This window comes from Neoarius graeffei, chromosome 12 (assembly GCF_027579695.1).
Source record: "Neoarius graeffei isolate fNeoGra1 chromosome 12, fNeoGra1.pri, whole genome shotgun sequence".
NCBI lineage: Eukaryota > Metazoa > Chordata > Actinopteri > Siluriformes > Ariidae > Neoarius > Neoarius graeffei.
The window spans coordinates 34808531-34829121 of NC_083580.1; the positions used below are offsets into that span (position 1 = coordinate 34808531).

The following is a 20591-nucleotide window of genomic DNA, read 5'->3' on the forward strand; positions in this document are numbered from 1 at the left end:
AATCTTTGTTTCACTCTTGGCACTCAGAATCCGGCATCTCGGGGCCCCAGCTTCCGTACAGCTTTCACTAGGGTCCGTCATTGCAGGATCTTGTCCATTACCATCTTCCTCACGCCGCTTGTTTTGATTTCCACTTGCTGTTTCTGTAGCAGGTTTAGGTTTTACAGGGTTGGGGTGCTGACCCAACGCCTAACTCCGATGTTTGCGGAGAAGGCGGAACTGCTAATTAGTACCTCCCTGGTGTCATAAGCCCCCCCGAAGGTTACAGTTCTCCCATGCACCAGACCCAGGCTAACAGTGACACCAGGTCGGAACAAGCTGCTACACCTCGACAAGGTTACACAGTTCCTTGTTCTGGTGGGATGCAGGCCCCCAGAACCGTAGCAGAGTTGGTCAGTAAAAACTATTGAAAATCTTTTCTCTGTACATTTGTCAATTAAATAAAGGTTAATGTGAATTAACACATCACAGATTTTTGTTTTAATTGCATTTTGGAAAATATCCCAATTTTTCTTGAAATGGAGTTTCTAAAATTATAGTGTTCCTGCACCAACTGCAAGGGTCACACTTTTAAGGTTCCCATAACTAACATTATTGAGCATGTTAATTAACATGAGCAAACCATCAGTAACTGATTATTAATACACCAAAATGAATAAGGCAATCAAATAACCACTTGCATGTTCATAACATTATTGAGGAAAATGAAGACTACAATGACCAATATGGCAAAATTCAAAAATTGTATGTTCAAATATAGTTAACAAGCTAGCCATTTCTGGAACGCCCAAGTTACACATACCACTTTCTCAGTAAGTAGCTAACATAAGTTATATAGCTTGTTGCATCCAATTGAATTAGAATAAGAATTACAAAAGTCATATTACTTTGACTTGATTAAAACATCTGCAATACGATCTATAAGTGACTGTGAAGTAAATGTGGGATTTCAAATGCAAAACTTGTTGATAACTCGGTACTTGCACATATTTACAATGAAATGTATTACATCTGTTCACACGGTTGCAGTAATAGTGAAAAGGAGCCATTAATGTGATCTTGGATGTTTTGGTTGACACTGATGGGGGTACCATTTGAGTCACACATTGCCTGACTCACAACTCAACTTAAACTCAACTGAGTACTGGTGAAAGGTTGAAATGTATCTGCATGCCACTATACCTGGGTGCAGTGCCAAAGTATGTGATTTAAAATATCTTGATAAAAACATAGGCTTTGTCCTCAGCAAATGTGTTAAGATGATGAGTTGATCTTGGTCTGTCTGGGTTCTGATAATGGTGCTTGTACAGTATATGCTAAAATGCTCCTCCATAAACTCCTATTTTAAATAATGATGGTGGGGTATTTTTTTGTTGTTGTTTTTGCTGCATGCTAAAATAAGAGGAAGGCTGTTCACTGTACATTATTCACTTCAGTGCTTTCCCTAGAAATAATGTGTTTTACCTGTGTGCAACATACTGTCTACATCTAATGATTTGAAATATACAACTAAATAGTTCATTGAGACTTAAATTCACTCTTGAGTATCTCTCATACCTGACTTTTTAGTAAGAGCGAGGCTAAATTCAAATTACATGCCCCACAGTAATGAGCCTTCCTCATTACTAATTAGCCAAAACTGAATCCTGTAGTAGGGTAAGTCATCAGGAACAGGGTTGATGAACACTTCTACGTAACTGCCATATACGTCTCTGGTTTCTCAAGATAGTATTCTTAATTGTGATATATGCAGGATCAGAGGAGAATGAGAAGCCTGTGGTATTGTGGGTGATGTACTTCAACATGCGAGATACATCTGGTCTTGACAACAGCAGCTACAATCTGCCAAGCAATGTCCATGTGTGCACAGGCCCTGATGACAGCTTGGGCAATGATTACTCCATTCACTTGGTGAGTCCACAAGGGGTGATGAAACAGCTAGGAAGACATGTTATGATAGTTTGATAAAGTCAGGAGTCAGTAAAACACAGCTAGATGATGCCACTTTAATTTTAAATCAAATTTTAATCATTACATTGTTTTCTGCTTTCTTTTTTCCTCCCACACAGTGTGTGGTATTTATGTATTGTATAATAGTTATGGTATTTCACTACTATTTAAGCCATTTCACTAATACCTCTACAGGCAGTGAGAATCGTCTGGATACTTTCTTGTGCATTAGCACGACACACTATTCATGTGCAACCACCTGACAAAAACAGTGTGACATATGCCGCTATGTTGGATGATATACAAATCCAGAATGCAAGGACATGTACATAAGTAGTATATTTTATTAACATATTTTGATATTCTTATTATTCTTGTTTTTATATTATTAACCCAACAAACCTTTGCATTTCAAACAATAAAGATCTTTGACAAAATTCAGTACAAGCAGTCTAAAAGCATGCAATAAAAACATCACGAAGCAAGTTGTACTATTTTATGCTAATTCTATTTTCTTTTCACAGGCAAAGTAAAATCAGTCCAATCGATAGAGATAAATTACACAAGGCCCAGCATAGTTTGGCAGTCTTATCAAGTTAAATCAGCTTCCAATATTTTTTTCTTAAGTTCCACCAAGTCACAGTCATGTCTCTATTGCACTGCACCATTTGAGATATTTGTAACCCGGTGAGTTCCGTCTGGCAACAACTTTCAGTGTGTCTCTCTGATGGGAGGGTTTCAGACACAATTTCATTTGACTCTGGTACGTCTGTAAAACAAAAAGTGCATAAGTAAAACAAGGTTACTGGAATGGCATCGCTAATATCTCACCTGGCAAAGGTGACCCATATTGTTCTCCTTGTGTATCCAAACTCGCTAAGGTTTGCATTGCTTCTAATCTGGCTTTCTTGGCGGATCTTTCATTTATCCTGTTGTTTATTGATACTGCGAGATGAGTTTTTGTCTTGATCTTATCATGTCCTAATTTGAGTGTTTGTGCCCAATCTGGATTTGTTTTGTCACGTAGGTTTGCCGGTACGCCTGCAAGGTGAGAAGCAGAGCATTTGTATTAAAGCTCAAAAGTTCAGTTTAATTAACAGAAAACATAGCTTTAATTAGCAATGAACTCTTACCAGATATAAAGTGGTCACCACACACACGGGTGTAATTAGCTTTTTCCTCAGTTAAGTCCTTAGGATTTATGTTTTTGAACCACAGCACATGGCATTCTCTGGACAGTTCGTCATCTGTTTTGTCACTGTTTTTAATTATTTTGGGAATTCTGAAGAACCATTTCTCTTTGTCACGAGTAGCATTATTACCGCAATTATATCCCACATACAAAGTAGGCATTGTCTTTTTTCAAAGGCAATGAAATCAAAAGAAAATCACAAAGCATTGCAGCAGCTGAAATGTGAAGCACTGGTTCCTGGTTATCATCATCTAACATAGCGGACTTCCGGGTTGGGACATCAAGCATGGTGTCACTTGCACACAAGAATTGATAATGAATTTCAGTGTCAACCAGCTTCTTTCATTTATTTAGCTTTGCCATAGCAAGATATATATGTACATACATTATGGCTGGGAAACCACTACGGTTACAGTGGCCCCATTGTACCTAATATGCATGTCTTTGAACTGTGGGGGAAACCAGAGCACTTGGAGGAAACCCATGCAGACACGGGGAGAACATGCAAACTCCACACAAAAAGGCCCCTGTCGGTCGTGAGGTTCGAACCCAGAATCATCTTGGTGTGAGGCAACATTGCTAACCAATGCACCACCATGCCGCTTCTTAGCTTGAGCTCACACACATCCGCTAAACAAGTTGTGACTACTAAAGAATGGTAGAGAACTGAGGAATGGTACAGAACTCTGACACTTTAAAGGTCATAGGCAAGGGTCGGAGGTGGAACGTAGAATATCAACTTTTTTCTAGAAGAACGACCCAAAAAGCAAATTCAATCTTTCTGGTGTCTAATTTGCTCCCTAAAATTGAATAAAACAGTAAAATATACTGGTTTGCGCAAGTTCCGAAGGTTTGTTTACATCTCACTTATGCGCACTTTTACCGACAGGGGACAGTCGTCGTGACGTCATTCAAGCCAAACAGACTGGGAGCATCCAAATTGAATATCGAGAGGTGAAACCATATATGTATGAGCCTATGGCCATTGCGAAGCAATCGGTGAATGTGGCTCACTGGTTTGACCGTGCGGCCTCGGAATCGGACAGCGACTCGGCCAGCTCTGGTCGCAGTGACCCTGGACCTCAACAAGACTCACGCCCAAATGATTTATCCTGGTAGTTATGATGAATTCTTACTTTCGTCGTAATACTAAATAAGTGCCCTTTTGAAGAATAATTAAACTGCCCTCCTTAGTGGATATAGGTAACGATTACTTGACAGTGCACCGGTAGGCCACATTAGCCTGCCATTCGCAGCATTATACTATTTATAGCGTACTGTATTCTAAGCAAGGAAATATCCCTTTTGTCTCATTTCCACAATGATTGTAGAGGATCCCTTAGGATTCTTGACTTGTCAATTGCAAGCAAAGGTACAAATGTTTACCTCCAATCTTCTCCTTTTTGCTTGAGCGTTGCTGGTCCGTTTCTTCTTTGACTGCTTGATTTTGTGTTCGAATTTTGTCGGAACAGTGTCAGGTTTGAGCCTTCTCTGTCTGACACTGACACCTAAACTCTCCAACAGATGGGGATTCTTACCCGGCTGTCAGCCCTCTCACTTCACACACACAGTCCACTCTCTCCGCCTCTTCTCCTCTCTCGGCAAAAGCCAACCCTCTCACTTCACGTGCACAATCCACTCTCTCCGCCTCTTCTCCTCTCTCGAAAAAAGGTAAAAACTTCTTCCTCAACCGGTCCCGTTGTTACAGTTCACCACACAACAATAAGGCATGGTTTCTCTTTGGAAATTCCCGAATGCACGTCTGCACTCAAGTCAAACGGCAATGCAAATAAACAGAAGTGGACTCAACTCAAGCAATTTGTTTGCCATGAATGACGTCACATGCCGAGTGGTCACGAAAATCACCGAGCAGAAATTCTCCGCGATCCACGCTAACTTATTCTAACTTATTTTAATTATTACTTATTAACAATACTTCTTGGGACCATAAGAAAATTACACAGGGTTTTTTAACACATAAAGTTTCAAATGTGCATAAATTGAAAACCATTGCCTATGGCCTTTAAATACGTAGAGATCCCTCTGTGAGTGAGCTGATTGATACCTCATTCCAAGGAGTGGGATTTTATTTAGCATTTTTGTGCATAAAAATGCACAATTTCTGAGTTACTGAGATCCCTGGTAGGCCTAAATTTGTAAGTGTTGCAGCAGTGGTTTAATGGGTAGCAGCATATCATTAAGCATATCGGTCAATAAATTAAGCATAGCAGGGCTGCTACGCTATGATCCTTTGAGGAAACCCTGGTAATACACCAGTGACGAGGTATTCACATTCCAGACAGTGTTTTTATTTATTTACTTTTTATTGAACAAACATTAAAGAACATACAGAGATTATATAAATTAGCATACATAAAGGGGGAAATAAAATATGGAGGATTTATTTTTTTTTTTTAAGTGTAATTTCTAAATCAATCTGCATAGATCAGAACAAAAAAAAGAAGAGCAAAGACTTCAAAAATAAGGGACATAAATCAAACAAGACATGAGCTATACCCTCACAAATCTTTCTTGCTATTTTATAAGCATATGAGAGTGATTAAAAAATAATAATAATTTGAAATAATTTTGTTTATAAATAAAGGAGGGATTCCAGATCGAGTTTTCCACAATGCTGGCACAACTTAATCTATTGACAATAGTCAGGAAGCATGAAGCAAACATAAAACCATTACACCTCCGCTATTTCAGTCCTGCCCAAATACATTTCTGCCTTGCACTGTATCAGATGAGCAGGTAAATGCTTCTGGATAATTTTTCAAGCTTCAAACACAGGACATGATGATAAATAACTGTATTGTTACTCACAAATCATTGTTTACACCAGGGGTTCGCAACCTTTTCTGCTTCGAGGCCCACCTATTCATACTTGTAACGATTTGGGGCCCATTAAAAAAGATCCCCAAATATTTTGGCTTATCTATTCTATTAGAATCTAATAATCTATTATAAAGTTTATTAATGGGATGCAACATCACTCCCTGTTACAGATGGGAGCCCAGGAATTAAATAAATGCAATAAAAACAAGCTTTTGTGTTTGTAGGTATTATATGTATTTAAAACTGTACGGATGTGCCAGAAGCAAACATAAAGCCATGCATGCAGGGCATTCTCAGTCAGAAGGGATTAATGATCCAAAAGTGGAGTCTGGTTGATTAACATGATATAACTTATTGCCATGTTTGTGTACAGCAAACAAGCAAGTTATTAAAACCAAGAAGTACACTCAAAAGAAGTGGATATAGAAACCATTCAATGGGATAGATCCTTACACGTTAACAAAAAAGGATTTTTCCTATGAAAGAAAAATTTACTAGCTAAATTTGACGTTAGTAGAATAAATTTTGATCCTATTATAGCCGTAACTAAATACAAAGACAATAGTTATGCATACTATTAATTAACTTAATGTGAAGATAATTAACAGATAATTGACAAATTTAAGTTTTTTTTAAAGATTGTGTATATTTTTATTCTACTGTGTTTGTAATTATTTGTATCTGTACATGCACGACCCTACCAGCTCTGCTGATCAACTTATGTTTAAATAAAGTCATTCATTCATTCATTATGAGTTGGAAAATGATCCATCAGTTGAGTTCCCTGAAATCTCAAGTTACCTGGTGCTGCATACATTGTTCTACACAGACAGACAGATGATAACCTGGAAGAGTGTGGAGGCATACAACTTTTTATGTGTGTCTGGGTTAAAGATCTGGGGATCAGGACATTACAAGATAGACGGCAGTAGATGGATCTAAGTGCAGGAAGAGTGTTTAGTAACAGGCATGATATTTACAAAAGCAAAACAGAAAGCAGAGTATTTAAACAGCATTATAAACAACTAGAAACAAACGTGACCATAATAATGATGATACTTCGCAAAGCCTTTGTAAAAACAGCATCCGTATCTGTGCGTGCTGATTTGCACTCAGTATCAGGTGTTTCCTATAATGACTGGGTCACAAGTGCGCACACAATGTGCTCCGTGAGCAAGCGTGACCGCTCGAGCTGCGCCAGGCTCAAGCGCACAAAGGCGCAACAGTTAAGTGTTCACGTACTGTGTGACCACAACTTTTAGCTCACATGTATATCACCACCACAATGCCTCATTTTCATCGATAACCCATCACGAGCTGTAGTGTGACCGTAGCTTAATGAGGCGGATGTGATGTTGGATGCAACCCAGCAGTTGTAACCTACTATGATTAAAAATTAGCTTGAACTTTAACAAAAAGAATTGCAGCCCACTAGATGGTGCTTCAACCCAGTGGTTGAGAAACACTGCTATTGACATTGTGAATAGTGATTTTTCTGAAATGCTTGTTAGAACGGTCTGAATACAAAGTCCTTGGTATCTGCAAACTAATGGATTCTGATGGATTTTTAAAAAATCTTGTACAATTATTTGTGAAAATATAGAACATTTATGGAGTTCTTTCCTTGCACCGGTAGCCATGTTGTATGTTACACTGCCTCAATTCACAAAGTATTCTGGGAATTTTCTTCTTTGAGTCCGTTTGGAGTTTACATCTGAAAACGCTCCATTTCAAGGGCTAGATGACCAATACTCCTTGAACCCCAAAAGAAATGGGACACCTTACCTTATGCTGGAGTGCGCAAAACAAGAGGGGTCGGGCCAAGTGTTAGGGCGAAGTGGGGGGAATTGGGATTGGGCCCATGAAATTTGGAAGATAGCATTAGGAGGCTGACCAGAACCTAAATAGTTTTTCAGATTTTTGATATGATGAATGATGATCCATAAGGCTCAAATGGGAAGCCATGGCCTAATGGTTAGAGAAGTAACTTTGGGACCAAAAGGTTGCCAGGTCAATTCCCTGGAGCAGCAGGAATGGCCGAAGTGCCCTTGAGCAAGGCACCTAGCCCACAAACTGCTTCCCAGACTGCTCTGGGTATGTCGTACATCGCTCTGGATAAGAGCGTCTGTGTAGTAAGCCCTGATGCAGGTGGAGTAGTGAAGCATGGGAGATGATGTGTACACACTTTTATTTTTATGATTGTTGCTTTTCAGCTTCATTTGTTCACTCGCTCACTACTCAGACACACACGTGTTCTGGTCGGGAGAACTCCCTTCTCTTCACGCTCTCCCTGCTTTTCTACCCCCTGTTGTCACTGCAACAAACGCACACAACATTAATTGACAACAGGTGCGTTGACTCTGCCACTCACCTTCCCTGACCCTGCCCTCCATTCACAAACTGACACTTGGCCACGCCCCCACTGCCCACATACCCCCACCGCCTGACTCAGGCCGGGGAGCTGGCCGGCCTGCAGCGGACTTCCCCCCCACCACCACCACCACCACCAGTGGTGGACACATCGCTCTGGATAAGATGGTCTGTGTAGTAAGCCCTGATGTGGGTGGAGTAGTGAAGCATGGCAGGCGGGAGATGATGTGTACACACTTTTATTTTTATGACTGTCACTTTCCAGCTTCATTCGTTCACTCACTCACTACTCAGAGTCCACCACTACCATCTGCGCCCCTGGCCTGTGGACCATCTCGCATTTAAATGGCTGGAGGGCAGGATACCAACGGGTGATCCGCGCATTGGCATCTTTCATGCAGTGGAGCCACTGGAGGGGCACGTGGTCCAAACTGAGGGTGAAAGGGTGCCCCAGCAGGTAGTATTGGAGGATGAGGACTGCCCACTTGATGGCTAGGCACTCTTTCTCGATGGTGCTATACTTATTCACGCATCAAGAGCTTATGGCTAATGTACAGCACGAGATGTTCCTCACCCTCCACCTCCTGGGACAAAACAGCCCCCAGCCACCTGTCTGATGCATCCGTCTGCAAAATAAAGGGGAGAGAGAAGTCAGGGGAGTGTAAGAGTGCCCCCCCACACACACAGTGCAGCTTTTACCCTGGTGAAAGCCTGTTGGCACTGCTCCATCCACTGGGCCAGATCTAGTGCTCCCTTTTTAGTGAGATCAGTCAGCGGGCTGGTGACGTCCGAATAATTAGGTATGAATCTACGATAACGGCCAGCCAGCCCCAGGAACTGTCTCACTCCCTTTTTGGTCTTGGGCCTCAGGCAGGTCGCAGTTGCTGCTGTCTCATCAATTTGGGGATGCACCTGCCTGTGACCCAAGTGGAAACCCAGATACCATACTTTCACCTGCCCAATCACACACTTTTTCGGGTTAGCTGTGAGACCCACACACCTCAGTGACTCTAGGACAGCCCTAAGGTGCTCAAGGTGCTGTGGCCAGTCATCACTATACACAATTATGTCATCAAGGTATGCAGCCGCATAGGCGGCGTGGGGATGGAGGATTTTATTCATGAGCTGCTGGAATGTAGCGGGCGCCCCAAATAAATGAAGTGAATTGGTTGGACCAGTTCTTATTTAGGGGTTTCATACGAAGGGGGAACACATCTATGCACGCTCCAGACCTTTTTTTTTTACTTATTGTCTGCATCACAACAAAACAACAATATGCACCTTGCTGTTGCGTGACAAACTGGTGTAATCCAAATGGTGTGGAAAAGGCTGTTTTTTCTTGAGATATGAGGAGCCAAGGGCCAATACCCCTTTGTTAAGTCCAGTGTCGAATAAAAGCGAGCAGCACCTAACCGATCGAGCAACTCGTCAATGTGAGGCATTGAGTATGCATTGAATTTAGACACCGCATTGACTTTTCTGTAGTCTACACAGAACTGGACTGACCCATCGGTCTTGGGTACCAGGACCACCAGGCTGCTCCAGTCACTGTGCAACTCCTTGATTATGCCCATGTTGAGCATGGCCTGAACCACCTTTTTTTTTGTATTCGGGTAAGCGGTAAGGGCAACTATGCACCACCACTCCCGGGGCTGTTTCACTGTGGTGTTCTATGAGGCAAGAAGTTGCCTCATAGAACACCAAGTTGCAAGAAGAATTTTCCAATGTGTTCTTGCCCCTTCCCAACCACACCCGCCTCATAGAACACCACAGTGAAACAGCCCCGGGAGTGGTGGTGCATAGTTGCCCTTACCGCTTACCCGAATACAAAAAAGGGTGTGGTTGGGAAGGGGCAAGAACACATTGGAAAATTCTTCTTGCAACTTGGCAACCCTCTGTGAGTTGTGCCAGTGAGAGGTCTCCACAAGGGACCGGAGCAGTTTGAGTGGTCACTTTAGTGGTTTTTATCTCCGGCCCCAGCTCCATCTTCTCTGGAACTACTGACACCACCACAGGGATCCCCTTGTTCCAATGTTTTAATAGGTTGAGGTGGTATATTTGCAGAGCCCTGCCCCTATCTGTTCACCTCACCTTATAGTCAACGTCCCCAATTCGCCTTGTGACCTTGAAGGGCCCTTGCCACTTGGCGAGTAATTTGGAGCTCGACGTGGGCACTAAAGCCTAAGTCACAACCGGCCGTACGTGCTCCTATGGCCAGTCTATGTGCAAAAAACGCAAGAAACGCACGGAGGGCGTGCGTGTGACGTGCTGATTTTCGAGCCGTAGACTGGCCGCAGACCGGCCGCAGAGGTTCTTTGTCATGTCAAACAAACTCTATGGGTGCTTACATTTTTTTCAGGTTGCAAGACAAACTTACAGCCAATGTGCGTCTTTCTCCACGAACAAAAAAATGCAGCGATTTGGGAAACGCCAAAAATCGCACGGCCAAAAAATCGTACGTCCGGTTGTGACCTAGGCTTAACATGAGTACTTTGTCTCCTGGCGTGAATTCCCTAAGGCGTGTACCCGTCGTACAGCTGGTCTTGACATTCTTGTGCCTGTCACAAATTCTCCTGAGTTAAGTGCATAAGGGTGTAGAGCTTTGCACGCAGGTCGAGAACGTATTGAATTTTGTTTTTACTAGGTGAAGGTTCCTCCTTCCAATTTTCTTGCAGCACGTCTCAAATGCCGTGCAGCTTTCACCCATACAATAATTCAAACAGGGAAAATCCCATGGAGGCTTGCAGGACCTGTCGTACTGCGAATAACAGGGGCTTGAGCCATTTATTGCAATTACATGCATCCTCACTTACAAATTTCTGAACTATATTTTTGAGGGTTTGGTTAAAGCACTCCACTAAACCGTCCATTTCTGGGTGAAAAATGCTGGTGCGGATAGATTTAATTCCCAACAACTCATACAACTCCTGCAGTGTGTGACATAAATGTAGTGCCTTGGTCTGTCAGGATTTCTTTCAGAATCCTAACCTGGGAGATAACACAGAAGAGCGCCATACTGCATGTGGAGATATTACGGAGAGGCACTGCTTCTGGATATTATGTTGCATAGTCCACTAGGACTAAATGTGGCAGCGGGGGCGTGGTCAAGCGCCGGTCTGTGACAGGAGGGCGGAGTCAGGGAAGGTGAGTGGCAGAATCACTACACCTGAGAGCAATTAACCTGTGTTTGTGTGTCTTCCCAGTGACCGCGCCCTATATAAGGAGGGAGAGCAGAGAGCAGAGGATCCCTCTCCCGAACCAGACACCCGATGTGTGTGTGCGCGAGTGTCTGTCTGTGTGTTTGAGAGACCACTGAAAAGTGTGTAAAATAAAAAAGATTACGAAACTTAGCTCTGTCCTGCCGTCTTCTGTGCTCCTCCCTTCTACACGAACCGCTACACTAAAATAAAGCAATATCCACGTAATGACTGATCTAATGGCCTGACGAGATCCATACCAATTCTCTCAAAGGGGGTCTCGATTAGAGGGAGAGGGTGCAAAGGCACTTTTGGAGTGGCCACAGGATTTACTAACTGGTATTTGCGGCACGCCGCACGCCACCGACGAATGTCCCCGCGAATCCCTGGCCAATAGAACTGGACCATTATTCAGGCTAGTGTCTTATCCTGCCCTAAGTGTCCGGCCATGGGATTAAAGTGAGCTGCATGGAACACGAGTTCCCTGCGGCTCTTAGGGATTAGCAATTGGGTTAACTGTTCACCGGTTTGAGTGTCCTGTGTCACTCGGTACAACCTATTCTTAATAATAGCGAAATACAGGAAGGCCAGTGTCACGTTTGGCTGGAGAGTTTGACCATCGATTACTCTCACTTGGTCAAACGCATGACGCCTCATCTCATGACTGCTCTAACGGGAAATCCTCAAGGGAATCCCCGAGAGAGGGAGGAGGGGCGAGCTGCTCCTCACTCCTTGTATCGCCCTGACACAATGCTGACATTGACGGCTCTGTAACAGCTTCCCTGGTCAATGCCACACCAGGATCTCCCCGTGACTAATGCAGGACCCACCCCCTACTATGTGTTCCATTAATCCTTTGAATCTTGGCCAATCAGTCCCCAAAATCAGAGAGTGGGTGAGACAAGGATTAACCGCTGCCTTTATTCTCTGCTTTTCTCCCCGGAATAGAATGTGGATGGACACTACTGGGTAGTTGTGAACATCCCTGTGTACACACAGAACCTTCACCATTTGTGCTCTCCCAGTGCCTCACCTTGCACCAGGCTTTGGTGGCTTGAGGTCTGATTACAGCTGGAATCCACCAAATGCATGATACGTATCCCCTTGGACACTTACTGGTATGCAATACTCCCCAGCCCGATTTGGGGCGGTCTCTGGCACATCAGGGATCTGGATCACCTCTCCCACCTCCATCACAGAGCATTGATTCTGGAGATGTCCCAGCTCCCTGTAGCGCCAGCACACTGGCCCAGGCTTCTACTCTGCACTGGTGTTATAGGCATCACTCACCTGAGGGTGAGGAGACACAAACAGGAAGGGAAAGATGGGAGGACACCACAGAAGCAGGGGCCGGCTCCTCCCCAGCCAGCACCCGTGGGGGAATAGGGCAGGGGGAGAGAAGAGGCAATACATCCGCCTGCCATCGGAACCGCTGCCAGATGGTCCTCCGCCAATTCGATGACTTGTTCTGATGACACTGGGTGATGACACTGGACCCACTCTGTCATTCCTTCTGGAAGTCACGCGCCGAACTGTTCCAGTGTCACCAGGTCGATGATTCCATCGGCATCATGGTCGTCCGCCCTTAGTCATCACAGGCAGGCGTCTTGGAGCTGTTGGCCAAATGCAAACGTCCGGCCAACTTTCTCCAATATTAGCATCCGGAAGCACTGATGGTGTTGTTCCAGGGAGCGGCTGACATGCTGCAGGATGGCTCGCTTCAAGTCTGCATATACAAGCCGGCAGGGAGCTGCTGCGTGGCGAGCTGCACCTCACTGGTCAGTAGTGGAAGAAGGCGCGCCACATACTGCTCAACTGGCCACCCCCATGCTTCGGCTGCTTGCTCGGAGAGAGCGATGAAGGCTTCCGGATCGTCATGCGGGCCCATCTTTGTAAGGAGTTACCCTTACAAAGTGGGGACCCTCCCCACTAACCACGTTAGTGGGGAGGGTCAGCTGCGGTGGCGGTCAAGGACCCCACCAACTAGAGCAGGTGCCAGAACGCCTGGCGATCTTCCTGCTGGGCCAGCACCAAGGCTTTTGAAGCGTTACTCCTGCTCCTTTTGGAGGGCGATCAGCGCTTGATGATGGTTTTGTTGGGCGGTAGCGAGGGTATGGATGAGGTCCTTGAATGGGGAGGACTTCATGGGTGGTTCCCTTCAGTATCCCGGGTTTCGGCACCACTGTAATAAGCCCTGATGTGGGTGGAGTACTGAAGCACGGCAGGCAAGAGATGATGTTCACACACTTTACTTTTATGATTGTCGCTTTTCAGTTTCATTCGTTTGCTCACTTGCTCGCTCGCTACTCAGACACACACACGTGTTCTGGTCAGGAGAGCTCCCTTCTCTTTGCTCTCTCCCTCCTTTTCCACCCCCTGCTGTCCCAAGTTCTTGAACTGACTCTTCTTGGCAATCCTCTCAAGGCTGCGGTCATCCCCATTGCCTGTGCACCTTTTCCAGTCAGCCTTTTCAGCAATGACCTCCTGTGGCTTACCCTCCTTTTGGAGGGTGTCGATGATCATCTTCCGGACAACTGTCAAGTTAGCAGTCTTCCCCGTGAATGTGGTTGCATGTACTGAACTAGACTGAGAGGTACACGGTATTTATACTGTTTTACTCAAAATGAAATACTATAATATTTAGATTTTTTTTTTGCACTGTAGACTGTAATTATCAAAATTTAATTAGCGTGCTTTCCAATGAAGGTACCGCGCCTTTAAATTTGATACCTGGTGGGTGCGTAAGTTCCAATAGAATAACTAGAAACAAACAAAGGGAACTCGCACACCTATATGCCGATGTAATAATGTACTTTTATTGCATATTAAAACAAAAAGTGCTACCCAAGTGCTACCCACTTTTCACTTGGGTAGCACTTTTTGTTTGTTTTAATATACAATAAAAGTACATTATTACATCGGCATATAGGTGTGCGAGTTCCCTTTGTTTGTTTCAAAATTTAATTAGAAAATACTTGAAACATTTTAGTTTACGTTTTATGAGTCTAGGATATTTTCAATTTTTACTTTTGTTAAAAAAAGTGATGGAAAATATTGAATTTTTCATATTCGAATTGTTTGAGATGTGCTAGTATAGTCAATATTATAGACTGAATAAGATATGTTTATGTTGACTGATCTAGGGCAGTGTTTCTCAACCACTGGGCCGCGGCCCATTAGTGGGCTGCGAAGCGTCATCTAGTGGGCCGCAGATTTTTTTTCAAGTTTGAAGCCAAATACTAAATAGTTCAGGATGTCGTAGTGTCCCAAATCTGGAAGCACACCTTTCAAGTGGAATAAATACATTTGTGGGTAAATTAAGAAGAACACAACTTCATTATTGTCACGGTCCTCCTTTGCATTTAACTTATTCTTGTGTTAATTGATCAGACTCCACTGTTGGATCATTAATCCCTTTTGACTGAGAATGCCCTGCATGCATGGTTTTATGTTGGCTTCTGGCACATCCGTACAGTTTTAAATACAATACCTACAATTAAAAATAGGTACCCTATGGGTTCATCTGGCCACTGCTTACAAATTAAAATTGTTTTCTGATGCTATATCCATACAGTAAATATAGCATATATACCATGTTATCAATTTTACTAGCCTCATCTCTTGCAAGCGTCACCAAGGCTTGTAGTATTTTGGTTACCAATTTTGTTCACAACACTGTGCTTTGAACAAAACACAGTAAACTACATCTTGTTTTCAAAATAGTAAGAAAGCACTTGTTCATGAATTGTCTTAGAAGCATTATTTCATACTAATAAGCACATTTTGTTTCACAAGTATAGTTTAAAGACACAAATAAATTAAATTAAAAAATTAAAGTGAATAGCAGAAGTTTGACCAATTATACTTTTAACTTTTAGTTTTCACAAAGGAGCTGATTTATTCCCACATGGGACTTTTGTAATTGCAAACCGAGTGAATCGCTCAAAAAATTCCAACGTTGTCTTTGCTGCCTTCTCTTGTTTTTGTTGAATGGCTGGAATTCTTGGCGTAAATATCTGCCAAAAAGCTAGGAAAAAAAAACTTACAAAACCTTTCATTTGACCTTTCAGAAGGACCAAACAAAAGCTGTGATAATCAAAAGGTAAATTTTCTTAAAACAAACACCACTTACTTGATATTGAATCAGTAGCCTTGGTGAACCACAAGGTGAATTTTGTTTATCTTTTTATCTGCCGATTATCTTCCGATACTATGAAGTTATAACGAGGTTTATCTTATTTCGTTTCTGGTTCTGATTGGTTCTGAAGTTTTTCAAGAAGTAGAACAGGTAATCGAACTTGATCAAGGTAAGTGTTGATTGGTTATGAAGTTTCACTATTGTTACACTCATTCTTACAACACAGTGACATAGTGGCTTCACCACTCATTCTTGTGTACCTTTTGATAACACGAGAGCAACTGTTCGTATCATGAGATTATGACTCGCCTTTCTGGTGATTGTAATGCACATGTGCAGTGCACTATTATTACACTCATTCTTACATTCTTACAACACAATGACATAATGACTCTGCCTCTATGAGGCAGTAGCCACAAAAACAGTTTTTTTTTATTGCATTTACTAAATTTCTGGGCTCCCGTCTGTGACAGGGAGTGATGTTGCATTCCGTTAATACACTTTACAATACATTATTAGATTCTAATAGAATAGATGATCCAAAATAATTTATCTTTTTTAATGGGCTTTGACTTGTTACAAGTATGAATAGGTGGACCTCGAAGCAGAAAAGGTTGAGAACCCCTGATCTCGGGGACATGATTTATAAATAATGTCACAAGAGAAACTCTCAATCTCTTTTGTTTTATTCATTTATTTTACAAAAATAGCATTAGAAATATTGTTCCAACTATGAATACAGATTTTGTGTGCGCCATTTTGAAATGTTACTGGGAGTCTGTATATGTATACAGTTAGGCCCATAAATATTTGGACAGAGACAACATTTTTCTAATTTTGGTTCTGTACATAACCACAATGAATTTTGAACAAAACAATTCAGATGCAGTTGAAGTTCAGACTTTCAGCTTTAATTCAGTGGGTTGAACAAAATGATTGCATAAAAATCAGAGGAACTAAAGCATTTTTTAAACACAGTCCCTTCATTTCAGGGGCTCAAAAGTAATTGGACAAATCATCTCATCTCATTATCTCTAGCCGCTTTATCCTTCTACAGGGTCGCAGGCAAGCTGGAGCCTATCCCAGCTGACTACGGGCGAAAGGCGGGGTACACCCTGGACAAGTCGTCAGGTCATCACAGGGCTGACACATAGACACAGACAACCATTCACACTCACATTCACACCTACGGTCAATTTAGAGTCACCAGTTAACCTAACCTGCATGTCTTTGGACTGTGGGGGAAACCGGAGCACCCGGAGGAAACCCACGCGGACACGGGGAGAACATGCAAACTCCACACAGAAAGGCCCTCGCCGGCCACGGGGCTCGAACCCGGACCTTCTTGCTGTGAGGCGACAGCGCTAACCACTACACCACCGTGCTGCCCCTTGGACAAATTAAATAATTGTAAATAAAATGTTCATTTCTAATACTTGGTTGAAAACCCTTTGTTGGCAATGACTGCCTGAAGTCTTGAACTCATGGACATCACCAGATGCTGTGTTTCCTCCTTTTTAATGCGGTGCCAGGCCTTTACTGCAGCGGTTTTCAGTTGCTGTCTGTTTGTGGGCCTTTCTGTCTGAAGTTTAGTCTTTAACAAGTGAAATGCATGCTCAATTGGGTTGAGATCAGGTGACTGACTTGGCCATTCAAGAATATTCCACTTCTTTGCTTTAATAAACTCCTGGGTTGCTTTGGCTTTATGTTTTGGGTCATTGTCCATCTGTATTATGAAATGCCGACCAATCAGTTTGGCTACATTTGGCTGGATTTGAGCACACAGTATGTCTCTGAATACCTCAGAATTCATCCGGCTGCTTCTGTCCTGTGTCACATTAATTAACAATTGTGACCCAGTGCCACTGGCAGCCATGCATGCCCAAGCCATCACACTGCCTCTGCCGTGTTTTACAGATGATGTGGTATGCTTTGGATCATGAGCTGTACCACGCCTTCACCATACTTTTTTCTTTCCATCATTCTGGTAGAGGTTGATCTTGGTTTCATCTGTCCAAAGAATGTTCTTCCAGAACTGTGCTGGCTTTTTTAGATTTTTTTTTTAGCAAAGTCCAATCTAGCCTTTTTATTCTTGAGGCTTATGAGTGGCTCGCACCGTGCAGTGATCCCTCTGTATTTACTTTCATGCAGTCTTCTCTTTATGGTAGATTTGGATATTGATACGTCTACCTCCTGGAGTGTGTTGTTCACTTGGTTGGCTGTTGTGAAGGGGGTTTCTCTTCACCATGGAAACTATTCTGCGATCATCCACCACTGTTGTCTTCTGTGGGTGTCCAAGTCTTTTTGCATTGATGAGTTCACCAGTGCTTTCTTTCTCAGGAAGTACCAAACTGTAGATTTTGCCACTCCTAATATTGTAGCAATTTCTCAGATGGGTTTTTTCTGTTTTCGCAGCTTAAGGATGGCTTGTTTCACCTGCATGGAGAGCTCCTTTGACCGCATGTTTTATTCACAGCAAAATCTTCCAAATGCAAGCACCACACCTCAAATCAACTCCAGGCCTTTTATCTGCTTAATTGAGAATGACATAACGAAGGAATTGTCCACACCTGCCCATGAAATAACCTTTGAGTCAATTGTCCAATTACTTTTGGTCCCTTTAAAAACAGGGTGGCACATGTTAAGGAGCTGAAACTCCTAAACCCTTCATCCACTTTTAATGTGGATACCCTCAAATGAAAGCTGAAAGTCTGGACTTTATGTCCATGTCCATTATATAACTATAACTTGAATATGTTTCAGTAAACAGGTAAAAAAACAAAAAACAAAATTTGTGTCAGTGTCCAGTTATGTATGGACCTAACTGTATATCATTCAAACAAGCCACATTTAAATAAAAAGTGTGCATGCTATTTTAGTCTTTTCACTATCCTGACACACAATTCAGCAACAAAAATTCCCAGATTTCCCTATCCACCTACTGTCACTAAACATATGAGTGGTGTGTTTCAAAATGCATATTTAGATGTGGTAGATTTGAAATGAAGCTCATGATAAGTCATGACAGTGATGGAAGGTGTTGGAGAAACTGAGATCGTCACTGTGTTTAGCATCACTCTGCATGATCATGAAACTTTTACAGGTCAACTTGGAAACCTCATAGACTGGGATCATTTTTGGTATGATGTGCCATCTTGTTAATATCACATTTAATCCTTCAGAAGATTGAAGAATGTAAAGTCATGTGTCAAGTATAAACCAGGCCCTTTTGTGTTGTGTCTGACCATATCACACCACACTGGTATGGATTTTTTTTTTTCCTATAGCATCATGTCACATTTTATTCCTTATATTCTTCAAAGCTGGAAGTAACAGTTTCAAACAATAATTGTGTTTTTAATAATCAGTTCATAAGTTTCTTGCATTGGTGCAGAATCTTTCAAAACAGCATTGCAATGCAATCATACAAACATTTATTTCCATTAGTAGGTATGTTTAATCAACTAATTACTTGCTTTAGTAATTTTAATCTGTATGTATGTGTTTGTAGGCTGAATTAGTGTTTCATCAGCTGCTACCTCATGAGGAGTTCTGTCCACCTGCTCCGAACCCTGAGGACATCATGTATGATGTTGATCAAGGAGAAGAGACCATCTTTGAGAATGATAGTCACAAAGAAGGGGCAGTAATTGAGGGAGAGGATGGGCCTCAAGACAACAAGCAACAAGTGTGTCACTCAGAACCTGCAGAGAGTGCAAACAGTATAGGCCAGTAAATTATGACTGAATATGATTTTCAAAGCCCACCACTGGGGAATAGTCACTAATGAAACGACTATTTGTTAAATCTTTATCTTACATAAGTGACTCCCAGCTTCTCTCTGGGAGATCTACATTTTTGCATATGTAACACTGAGTGTAAGCAAAAAAAAAAAAGCTAATCAGAAATGCTTAAAATACAAAGATAAACTATGCAGGACTGTAAAATTTCGAAACAGAACTGTTCCAAATTATGTAACACTGTTCTGGTCCTGGTCTCTGCTCTTCACTGAGGAACGGTAGAGGAGGATGTACTAGTACTTTACTAATCTTTACTAGCACTCTTCCTTTGCTGCCTGCAAACATTAATGAAAATAAAATAATGGGTTTCCACACACTTCACAGTTACTGTTGTTATATACTTACCATCATGTAAAAGACCTACATTTCTAATCTGATATGAATAGGTCAATATCCAGACTTGTTGTTTGTACCTGAAAACATTGCTGTGGTCCTGACCACACCAGTGTTGGCATAGAAATCTAAAAGCATGCAACTAAAAAGCTACATACTGTCAAATTAAATGCTTGGTGAATAAATAATGCTTGCTCTGTTCCTAACGTCTTTCAAATGTTTCATAACACTTAAAATGTTATTGTGTATTCTGTTGACTTGTGTATGTGAATGCATGTAATTGATCAAAGTGAACACTACAGTATGCTCAAATCATATTTTCTTCAGATTCTTTAGTATGTGATAGAGTTTCTACAGGCTGAACTCCAGTGCAGATTGTGATGTACAGTAGTAATCTGGAACGCCTTGCTGATGAGAGCTCAGAGGAAATTGGCTAGATTGGTTCGAGCTACCAGTAACTCACAACACTAGTCTACAGCCAAAATGCTTCCGAAGTAAATATAGTCAAACTTTATTAATTCTGGGTTGCTGAGAACGAAAATGAAACTTAAAATTGTTCATTGGTGCTAGTTTTCAAGATTGGCTCGATGAATAAATCTATAATTGGGTTTGGATAGTACTTACTTTTTTGGCAAAACAATGAATGATGCAATCTGAAGCCGGCATTGCATCATACATGATATCCTGTTATTCCTAGAAGTGATACAAGTGCCAACTTGTATCACTCTGCTGAACAAATTGCCCTATATCAGCTCAAAAAAAAAAAAATA

General features: G+C 42.1%; 1 protein-coding gene across 3 annotated transcripts in view; it reads left to right on the forward strand.

Moving 5' to 3' along the window:
* Positions 1–20022, forward strand: part of chm (CHM Rab escort protein) — a 377848-nt gene extending 357826 nt beyond the window's left edge. For 2 of the 3 annotated variants that reach the window (XM_060935797.1, XM_060935798.1), the window contains 2 exons: positions 1754–1911; positions 19200–20022. In XM_060935797.1, coding sequence (XP_060791780.1) covers positions 1754–1911; positions 19200–19424 — 383 coding nt within the window. In that variant the 3' untranslated portion in view covers positions 19425–20022. The remainder of the gene's footprint in view (positions 1–1753; positions 1912–19199) is intronic. The other variant, XM_060935799.1, reaches the window with a different exon arrangement.
* Positions 20023–20591: the final 569 nt, after the last annotated feature.